The sequence below is a fragment of the Anoplopoma fimbria genome, chromosome 14 (genome assembly GCF_027596085.1).
Source record: "Anoplopoma fimbria isolate UVic2021 breed Golden Eagle Sablefish chromosome 14, Afim_UVic_2022, whole genome shotgun sequence".
Lineage (NCBI taxonomy): Eukaryota > Metazoa > Chordata > Actinopteri > Perciformes > Anoplopomatidae > Anoplopoma > Anoplopoma fimbria.
The window spans coordinates 1,940,876-1,952,404 of record NC_072462.1 but is presented as its reverse complement, the minus strand read 5'-3'; the positions used below and the strand labels follow the sequence as shown (position 1 = coordinate 1,952,404).

The following is an 11,529-nucleotide window of genomic DNA, read 5'->3' as shown; positions in this document are numbered from 1 at the left end:
TGATGGAGGAGGGGAGGTGATGGGGATGGGGAGGAGGTGATGGGGGAGGAGGTGATGGAGGAGGAGGAGGTGATGGAGGGAGGAGGTGATGGAGGGGGAGGAGGTGATGGAGGAGGGAGGAGGTGATGGAGGAGGAGAGGTGATGGAGGAGGAGTGATGAGGGTGATGGGGGAGGAGGTGATGGAGGAGGAGGAGGTGATGGAGGAGGAGGAGGTGATGGAGGATGGGGAGGAGGTGATGGGGAGGAGGTGATGGGGGAGGAGGTGATGGGGTAGGGAGGAGGTGATGGAGGAGGGAGGTGGAGGAGGGAGGGGGGAGGAGGTGATGGGGGAGGAGCAGGTGATGGGGGGAGGAGGTGATGGAGGAGGGAGGAGGGAGGGAGGAGGTGATGGAGGAGGTGGAGGAGGTGATGGAGGAGGGAGGAGGTGATGGAGGAGGAGGTGATGAGGGAGGAGGTGCACAGATGCCATGCGCCTTTACATAACAGCAGCTGGCTCCGGATACATTCGGAGGAGGAGAGACCGCTGGACAGCAGCAGCAGCAGCATCTCCATCCTCTGTGCCGCATTGCCCCGGGAGACATAAGGGTGGGGGGTGCAGGGGTGGGGGTGCAGGGTGCAGGGTGCAGGGTGCAGGGTGGGGGTGCAGGGTGCAGGGTGCAGGGTGGGGGGGGGGGGGGGGGGTGCAGGGTGCAGGGTGCAGGGTGGGGGGGGGTGCATGCATAATTTGGGGATGTTTACCTGCTGCAGAAAAAAGCATGTGTGTGATGGAGAGAGAGGAGGAGGAGGAGGAGGAGGAGGAGGAGGAGGGAGTGTATTAGCTCTACCTGTCGCTGTCCGGTAGGCGGTGATAACGTGTGTGTGTGTGTGTGTGTGTGTGTGTGTGTGTGTGTGTGTGTGTGTGTGTGTGTGTGTGTGTGTGTGTGACCGGTGGGGGGGCGGAGCTGCTCGGACATGAGTAAATGACGTCATCCACCGGGTCGACAGAGCAGTGAAACAAACATGGCGACAGAGCGGAGCAGCGGGCAGCACGGGTGCGTCCTCGCCGTCGTGATCTTCCTCTGGACCGCGATGGGAGGACGCACGGAGACGGCGGCGGCCGGAGGAGGGGGAGGAGGAGGAGGAGGAGGAGGAGGAGGAGGAGGAGGAGGAGGAGGAGGAAGCGGCAGCCAGGTGCTCGGCATGCGGCTGGAGAGGAGCGACAAGCCGTCCGGCACCAACGACGACGGCGTCATCCAGGTGACCGAGGAGAGCACCGTGCAGCTCCGGTTCTACGGGCTGCAGATGCACTCCGGTACCTGGACGCAGATCCGCTTCACGGAGCTCTCAGAGGAAGAGGAGGAGGATGAAGACGAGGAGGACTGTGCAGACTTCACCAAGGACATCACCGTGGGGAGCTTCATGAACGTGAGCGGTCGCGGTTCCTCAGGTGTGCTCACCTTGCGCGTGAAGCCGCTGCGGAAGAGCGAGCCGCAGAAGGAGTACGCGCTGTGCGTCCGCCGCGCCGGGACCTGGGCTCTGCTGGGCGGCAGCGACGGCCGGCTGCTGGTTCTGGAGGAGAAGAAGTCCCTGCTGCCCATGTGGCTGCAGCTCATCCTCATCTGCTGCCTGCTGGTTCTGTCCGGCATGTTCAGCGGGCTCAACCTGGGCTTGATGGCGTTGGACCCCATGGAGCTGCGCATCGTGCAGAGCTGCGGCACCGACAAGGAGCGCAACGACGCACGGAAGATAGAACCCATCCGCAGCAAGGGGAACTACCTGCTGTGCTCCTTGCTTCTGGGGAACGTCCTGGTCAACACCACCCTCACCATCCTCCTGGATGACCTGATCGGGTCCGGGTTGGGTGCAGTAGTGGCCTCCACAGTGGGCATTGTCATCTTTGGAGAGATTGTGCCACAGGCGCTGTGCTCGCGTCACGGCCTGGCAGTGGGTGCCAACACCATCATGGTGACCAAGTTCTTCATGTTCCTCACCTTCCCAGTGTCCTTCCCAGTCAGCAAGCTGCTGGACGTGCTGCTGGGCCAGGAGATAGGCACTGTGTATAACAGGGAGAAGCTGGTGGAGATGCTGAAGGTCACGGAGCCCTACAATGACCTGGTGAAGGAGGAGATGAATATGATCCAAGGAGCGTTGGAGCTGCGCACCAAGACCGTGGAGGATGTCATGACCCCGGTGGGGAACTGCTTCATGATCCAGATGGACGCCGTGCTGGACTTCAACACCATGTCTGAGATCATGGAGTCTGGGTACACCAGGATCCCTGTGTACGACGACGAGAGGTCCAACATCGTGGACATCCTGTACGTGAAGGACCTGGCCTTCGTGGACCCGGACGACTGCACCACCCTGAAGACCATCACCAAGTTCTACAACCACCCGGTGCACTTTGTGTTCCACGACACCAAGCTGGACGCCATGCTGGAGGAGTTCAAGAAAGGTGTGTGTGTGTGTGTGTGTGTGTGTGTGTGTGTGTGTGTGTGTGTGTGTGTGTGTGTGTGGTGTGTGTGTGTGTGTGTTTGATCTTATAACAGCTGTTTTCTTTAAAGGAACCTGTGGAGAGAAACCAGCTGTTTGTTTACTTAAACCCAGCAGCCACTCCAACACCTTATTATTATTATTATATTATTATTATTATTATTATTATTATTATAATATTATTGTTATTATTATTATTATTGTTGTTATTATTATTATATTATTATATTATTAGTATTGTATTATTATTATTATTATTATTATTATTATTATTATTATTATTATTATTATTAGTAGTAGTATTATTATTATTATTATTATTATTAGTAGTATTATTATTATATTATTATTATTATATTATTATATTATTATTATTATTATTATTATTATTATTATTATTATTTATTATTATTATTATTATTATTATATTATTATTATATTATTAAGTTTTTCTGCTTGTTTTGAGTTCTAAGGAATATAGACGAGAGGTGACGGGATATAAATCATCAAAATATTCGGGAAATTCGGGTGTTGCAGCAGCTCAACTACACAGAAACAGATAATAAATACAACATATTATACAAGAAAATAAAAATAGAATAAAATAAAAAATAAGAATACAAATAAAATAAGAGAATGTACAGTATATCCACATGGGGGGGTGATGACAGACTGTGGTCTCCGCTGTTGTTGTTGTACAGTCTGATGGCAGTGGACACAAATGATCAGAATCAGAGTGTATGGATCGGCTCTATTGATGACTGGAACATCACAGCCTACACGTTAACACTCAGCACCACCAACAACAACAACAACAACACTGTGACAAGCACAGTTCAACAAAGACAAGCACATTTAGCTCCAGATGTGGTTCTGATGATACACGAGTTCTAAAGGTTTAAAAAGTATGAATCCATCGTGTATTTTTACTTCACATATCAATATTTATTGTGTCTTTAGAGACTTGTACTTTACTCGAGTATTTCTATTTTATGAAACTTTATACTTAAATATTGTACTTTTTACTCTACTACATCTAGCAGGTAAATACTGCATCATTAAATTCAATAGAAAGAAAGAAAGTCTGCATCAATGTATTTTTACTAAGCACAACTTTATCAATATTTATTTATGTACTTGAGTATTCTGTACTTATACATCTGTACTTATACATCTCAGAGATAAATATTGTACTTTTGACACCACAATATTTTTAAGGACTTTGCAGACTTATATCATTAAACCAAAATATAATAATAATAATAATAATAATAATAATAATAATAATAATAAAGTTTAGGTAAAAGTTCTTTGTCCTTCTTCCTTCTCTGGGATTAATCTGTGAGCTCTCACCTTGTTTTCCTAAACTAAGTAATTTAAGAACCAGCAACATGTTAGCACAAAATCATCATTTTAAAAGTAGTGAAAAGATAAAACAGAGCTTTTTGATCACATTGTGTTCTGCAGAGTAAAAGGTCAAAGGTACATTTTTTTATTTATTAAAACTAGATTTTGACACCAGGCCCATCCACAAAACCTCAACATTAAAGGAATAATTGACATTTCTTTGGGGTCATGATCATTTTTTGACCAATTATTTCAGCAAACTTAACTTCACAGGAAACACATCTGGATCTCATTTGGCCTCCAGACATATTTATGGCGTTCATATCAGGCCGTTGCATCACAGCGTTGTGGTGTTTTATTGATTGGCTGCATCAGAGTTTGATCATTTAACCCGACAGCAGGATTTCATCAGTCAGAGAGCAGCAGCTAATCAGTGGAATCCTCTGCTGTGGGATGAAAGTGTGCACGTTCAGGTGCACCGGATTAGTGCAGGAAATCTCAGCGCGGATATCCACACCTCAGAAAAAAACAAAGCCGGCGTCGTAACAATGAAGCTCCTGCAGGGGATTTAAAGCTTTGTCATGATGATGATGATGATGATGAAGCTATTTTAAGATATCAGCAAACACAACGACTCGTTTTTATCAGATTCATAAAGATGTTTGTATTTTAATGGGAAAACACTGAAGAATGCACGTCTATTAGTGTCTATTTATAGCACTTTATTATCATTAATTCATCAAAAATAAGGCAAACTATCATTGTTGTTTCAGACATCAGAGAGGTCATCAATTATTTAGTCATATCGTGCATAAATCCAACAGTAGACAGAGTTATTGATCATGTAAAAGTTTTAGAGGTCACTGCAAAATACTATTGATCCTGGTGAACCAAACAGGCGAAAGGAACATTTTATTATCACATCACCCTCAGATTCACGTCTACGTCTGATCTGAAGTAAGCATGAGGTGAAAACATGTACAGTTTTATTAAATACCAGTTTTATTTGACGTCTATTTCCACGTTATGCTAATGAAGACTGCAGCGTTAGTAAACGTGTAGTCATGTAAGTCTTTCTGCTTGTTTTGAGTTCTAAGGAATATAGACGAGAGGTGACGGGATATAAATCATCAAAATACCAGAAACTCTCTTTAAAAAGTCAAGAAGTCTGTAACATTTAGGCTCTTTTATTATGGATAAGTCTACTTATTATTTTCTGGTTAGTATTCCTACTAATTGTTTCATCTAAAAATGTCGGAAACACCAACATTGCTTCTAAAAATGTCATGTTTTTGTCCGACCAACAGTCTTAAACCAAAAAACATTCAGTTTAATATCATTTATTACAAAGAAAACCATCAAATCTTCACATTTTCAAAGTTGGATAATAATGGTTTGAAAAATGATAATTAAGCGATTATAAAAATTGTTGCAGATTCATTTCCTTTAACCTGTCGTGCTGGCGGATGTTTGTCCTGCTGAAGTGCCCTGAAGCAAAGTCACTGATGTGAACCTGCAGCAGGGCAGCTGGCTGTGACCTCTGACCTTCCTGTGAGAGAGTTTAGAGGGGATGATGATGATGATGATGATGATGATGATGATGATGATGATGATGATGATGTTGGATGGCGGTTGTTTTAGCATGAAGGATGACTCAGAGCTGCTTCGCTCTGATTGGTTGTTTGGCTGCCCGAGAGCTCCACACTCTGCGACATAAGTAAACACATGCAAAGAGACAAACATCATGTTCAGCATTTAGACAAATATGCAAAGTGAGAAAATGCAACCAAACCCAGAAACGCTGCTTGTTTCCAGGGGACACTAAAAGGTGACGCACACGGCTTGGACATGCTAAGGCTTTGTTTGATTAGCTGGGAATGTATTTTAAAGATTTTGGAAACTTCTTCTATTGCTGCTAAAGAAAGACTATTTGATATATAATGTTGATTCTTTTCTTAATTAATTGGCTTTTTTACTCACAAAATAATCCAAAAGAACCAATAAGAGTACATAGTATCGATAGAAATCCTATCAAAAACCAACACTTTCTTGACGACTTGGTGACTTTCTTTGCTATAAAAACTTGTATTTTTTTTCCTGTAACATGCTGAACTTTAGTGGGTCATAACATATCTGCAGAAGCTCCCGTTCAAAATGAGACAATTCAGTTTTTGAGCCACGACAAAGACCCCAAAAAGAAAAGCTTGTTTTTATATGATTGTTGGAAGTGGTTTTTTTTGCTACTGAAGCAGTTGTTGATTGTTAAGAGGACTGAGGAGTCAATCAAATGTTTTTAAAGGTCCTTCAGTGAACTTTCATAAATAAGCAGAGAGTGATGGGTCCAGTAGTATGTGAGATCATCTGTGGACAGACAGACAGATATGGAGTCAAGCGTCTGTCTGCTGTAGGATATGAGCTGGTTTGTTTTTGGTTCTATAGAGTGAAGCCGATCTCCGAAGTGTCTTAAAGCTGCATTCTCTCTCCTGTCCACCAGGGGGCGACTCCTCTGGTTGTATAGAAGTCTATGAGAAAATGACTCTACTTCTCTCTTGATTTATTCCCTCAGTAAACATTGTAAACATGAGTTTATGGTCTCAATCTCTAGTTTCAAGTCTTCTTCAATACAGCATGATGTTCATTTAGTAAATGATGCTCCATTTAGAGTCAAACAGACCATAAAGCAGGGGATGCTTTAGGGCGGGGCTACACACTGATTGACAGGTCCCTCCTCCTCAGCATCATAATGTAACAGTAAGGAACCTCTGTTTGTTAGCCGTTAGCGGTGCTGCTAACGTTACTAGCTCTTCTGTCAATTTAAACACAGGTTTCGTTCACTGTCAGTTCACGTGCATGCTGATTCGTGTTTTTTTAATGAGGAGAGGATTAATCTGCTGTGTCTCCTCCTCCTCCTCCTCCTCCTCTCTGCTCCTCTTTATCTCTGCTTTGGCACTTCCTCCTGCTCGTTTCTCTGCAAAGCTCTAATTCCAGTCGAGGCTAAATTAAGGCTTCAATCTGTCCTTGTGGGATCAAACCACCGACAGATCGAACAGCAGACTCTGAAATATAAAAGAAACAAGACGTTGCTTTATTTAACTCAATGTGTCTGAAGGCAGCTGATGCTCTACTTTACCCACAGCTCAGCCTGTGAATGTAAAACTCTGTAACCTCTCTCTCTCTTTCTTCTCTCTCTCTCTCTCTCTCTCTCTCTCTCTGACTCGGCAGGTAAATCCCACCTGGCCATCGTCCAGAAGGTGAACAACGAGGGGGAGGGGGATCCGTTCTACGAGGTTCAGGGATTGGTCACTTTAGAGGACGTCATCGAGGAGATCATCAAGTCAGAGATCCTGGATGAGTCTGACCTTTACAGTGAGTCAGCAGATTCAGACGTCACACACACACACACACACACACACACACACACACACACACACACACACACACACACACACACACACACACACACACACACACACTTGACGGTAAACACTCCTGACATCATGCAAAAAGAAACGCTAGAGTTTTGTTTTATCTGTGTTTCTGCAGTTTGATTTAAAGGAGAAAAAAATGTGTGTGTTGGCCAAAAAGTGAAGCTGCAGCCAGCAGCACAAAATGTATTTATATACAAAATATATATTCATACAATGACATTTTTGATAATCATAAATAATGTGGATATAATGCATAAAAGGAAAAGTACATCTCTTTACTGTAACAGAGCCTTTAAAACCAGGAAAAGACTAAACTCATGCCATATTACAATAATTAAATATATATCTAGTCTCATATCAATATAATATTCAATCCAATTTTCTATTTTATTTAACATATATGTGTATATATACATATATTAATTTATTTGTGTATATATGTATGTATATCTGTATTTATCTATATAAGTATGTATATATGTGTATATACTGTATATATATTCATGATTTAGTAGTTACAACATGGGAAGTCATGTACACAATATTATATACATATGTATTTATGTGTTTATATATGTTTATATTCATATATACACACATACATACATATATGTGTATATATATGTTTGTATGTATACCTATATGTTTGTATATGTATATATATATATATGTCTACTCTACTCTTTCTCTACTTGCTTGTAATTACACTCTATATATTATATATACTATAGTATACTATACTATATACTATTAAATGTACTATATATATTTTGTATACTTCTACTATGTTGATACTGTACATATGTAGTGTATTCATACCTACATTCTATTTATTTAATATTTTATTCTGTACATATTCTGCATTTCACTGCTCTTTAGGTTTAGTTTTCTATAAACAAACTAAACTTTCCGTCTTCCTGTTCGTCTCCCGTCAGCTGACAACAGTAACAGGAAGAAGGTCGACCCCAATAAGAACAAACCCGACTTCTCGGCCTTCAAGCAGGAGGGCGACAGCAAAGTGAAGATCTCTCCTCAGCTCATGCTGGCGGCGCATCGTTTCCTGGCGACAGGTGGTTATATTATATCTTAATGTTGAATACACAAATATGTTCTGTTTAGTTTGTAAACAATACAAGCAACACAACTATCCAGGCAATAATACAAAATATAAATGAATTATAGTAAGTCTATTCCAGTAGGAATAAAAATACAGAAAAGCAAATAAATATATGTATAAAGATTAGAATAATAACCTAACTAGAAATTGCACGGCTTCAATCAAAACATTAAAATATATATTTTTATAAATCAGAATTACTCAATATATATGTATATATATGTAAAAAGAAATTATTACAAATTATAACAAAAATATATATTTTTTTTATAATTTATTTTAAATAAAATGTATATATACGCTTTCATAAAATGTATATGAATATTTTTGAATTATTATTATGATTTAAATAAAAATATATATTTATTTTATAAAATGTATATATTTATTTTTATTGAAAGAAAGTTGATTACTAACATTTAGACAATTATTTACAGGTATAACAAGTTTTCTGAAATGTTATGTTTAAATATGGAAATGAGGCATTATCTAAAGGTAACGTTTGGTGAATTTAGGAGAAATCTACAGACACAAATAGACAAAAGTAGTAAAATAAATGTTTTCTTTCCACAAGTCTGATCTCCTTCATTGATGTCTTTGTTTTCTTATGATCTCCCCCTCGGTCTCCCCCTTCCTCCCCCAGAGGTCGGCCTGTTCAGCCCGTTCCAGATCACAGAGAAGGTTCTTCTTCGGGTCCTCAGACATCCCGACGTCGTCCAGGAGCTCAAGTTCAACGAGAGCGACAAACGCTCGCCGCAGCACTTCCTGTACCAGAGAGGAAAACCTGTGGACTACTTCATCCTCATACTGCAGGTACACACACACACACACACACACACACACACACACACACACACACACACACACACACACACACACACACACACACACACACACACACACACACACACACACACACAGTGGCTATCCTACTTCACTAATACTTCAGTGTAGAAATACTCTCTCCTGCATTCAAAATCATACTTTAGTAAAAGAAGTACAGAAGTATCAGCATCAAAATATACTTAAAGTACCAATATATATATGATATATAATATATAATGAGCTCATTTAATATACTTTATATTCTGCTGTGTAATATGTGATAATATATAATATTTAATTTGTTGATAATATTTTGTGTTCATAGTCAGATTCTGTAAGGTAACTAAAGTTATAAATAAATGTATTGGAATTAAAAGTACATTGTTAACCTCTGAGATTTATTACTCAAACTAGGTATAAGTACTTTGAATAGGTTTAATAATAAATACTTTCTGATACATCACAAATAAAAAACCTGTTTGTGTATTTTTATCATTTTTTCAAAACATTCCACTTAATAGTCTGGAATTAAATTTCCCTCTTATGTTTGAATAAAAGCACATTTTTTTAATCTTTTAAATTACTTAATACACTTATATATTACTTTTATTTATGCAATATTTCACATTATCCACTTCTGTTTGATTAAATCAAAAAGAGCAAAAAGCACGACTGACACCACAATGTCACATCCTTAAATTATTTATAATATATTTATTGTGTATTTAAACATAGAAAACACAACTGTAAGAGAATATAAAATCATAATACACAAAACACGATACAGAAAGATTATATACAATATAAGAAAGGATTTTAAGCCACATAGACACAATTTTTTTTAACAGTCTTCATTTTGAAGAGTGCAGAGAAATAAAACATTTTATAGACTGAGTAAATATAAATAATTGATTATCAGTAGATCTATTGATTAAAGTTCAGGCAGTAGAACGTTTCTCAGACTCGTGAGATTAGAGAACACAGTTCAACAGTTTAAAGTGTTGGTGCGTCGGTCCGCAGGTCTTAACACACAAAGAGCCGCTGAACTCATTAACCCTTTAAGACCCGCTGACTTAAGACAATTAACTGAAAGAAACAAAAAACGTTATGCTTTTTTTTTTCTTTGTCACAGTTTTATTCAAAGTACAAAATCACACCTTTAAAAGAGTTGTTACAATACTGATATTAAATTATAAATCTGACGCTCATTGTATAAATAAACAACAAAATTCATTGTATAAATATATTTTTTTCTAACTCATGTAAGAGATTTTGATTCTATTCAACTAGTAGTTCATTTAATTATTGATTCTTCTACCAGTTTGTTTGATTGTTTTGTCAGTAAATAATGGAAAGTGACAGCTAAAATCTCCTTAAACCCAAAGTGATATTTGTTTGTCCAACTAACAATCCAAATGAATCCAATTCTTTAGTTTATTATCACCTAAGACAAAGAAAAACAAGAATTATTTGTATTAGAGAAGCTTGATATTTGGCAGTTTCCCTTTAAAAAAATTACTTAAATAGTTAATTAAATATCAAAATAACTGCAGGTTAATCAACTAATTGTATATTAAGTTACTTTTGGCACATTTTTCTAATTCTCTTTTATAGATATCGTTTCCAATAAATTGGCAATAAGTGCATAAAAAGGTATTTTAAGGAATAAATGAAATGTTTAGCTCATTTATTCTGCTAACAAACATTCATTTTAATATAAATAACATGTGAAGAGCTGTTGTTTAGTGTCGGAGGGGCTTCTCTGTCTGAACGACCTTCACTAATAGATCCTCTTACATAAGAGGAGGGGGAGGAGGAGAAGAGGAGGAAGAAGAGGAGAAAACTCCTCCTCCTCTGCAGCAGGAAGCGAGGCTGACATTCACCGTCAACATGTCAATCAATCATGTTTTATTTATTTATTTATTTAGCACCTTTGAAAATGCTTTTACAATGATTGACAAGATGAACACAAGAAGAGAAGATGAAGAATATTCAGAAAATAATAAAATAAAGTTTAACAATCAATAAAATCGATCACGGTAAAACATTAAAATGATAATAAAGTAAAATTGGAGCAAAATAAAATAAGAAACATACATCAAAACACATAAGACACTGTTTAAAATGAGACATAATAATAAACAATAATGATAAAAAAACATAAAATTATTAAACACTAATTAAAAGCAAGACTGAGTAGAAGGTTTTTTACTTTCTGATTTTGTTCTTGAACAGCTAAAATAAAAACCAGAGGATCTGAGAGATCTAACTGGTCTCACTGTTTTTAAAAACAGCAACAAATCAATCAAGTTTTATTTATATAAAACCTTTCAAACAAC

General features: G+C 38.8%; 1 protein-coding gene across 1 annotated transcript in view; it reads left to right on the top strand.

Moving 5' to 3' along the window:
- Positions 1-1,000: 1,000 nt before the first annotated feature.
- The window catches only part of LOC129102251 (metal transporter CNNM4), a 19,022-nt gene continuing 8,493 nt past the window's right edge, over positions 1,001-11,529 (top strand). The window contains 4 exon segments of the mRNA XM_054612307.1: positions 1,001-2,435; positions 7,043-7,186; positions 8,184-8,318; positions 9,009-9,178. Coding sequence (XP_054468282.1) covers positions 1,001-2,435; positions 7,043-7,186; positions 8,184-8,318; positions 9,009-9,178 — 1,884 coding nt within the window.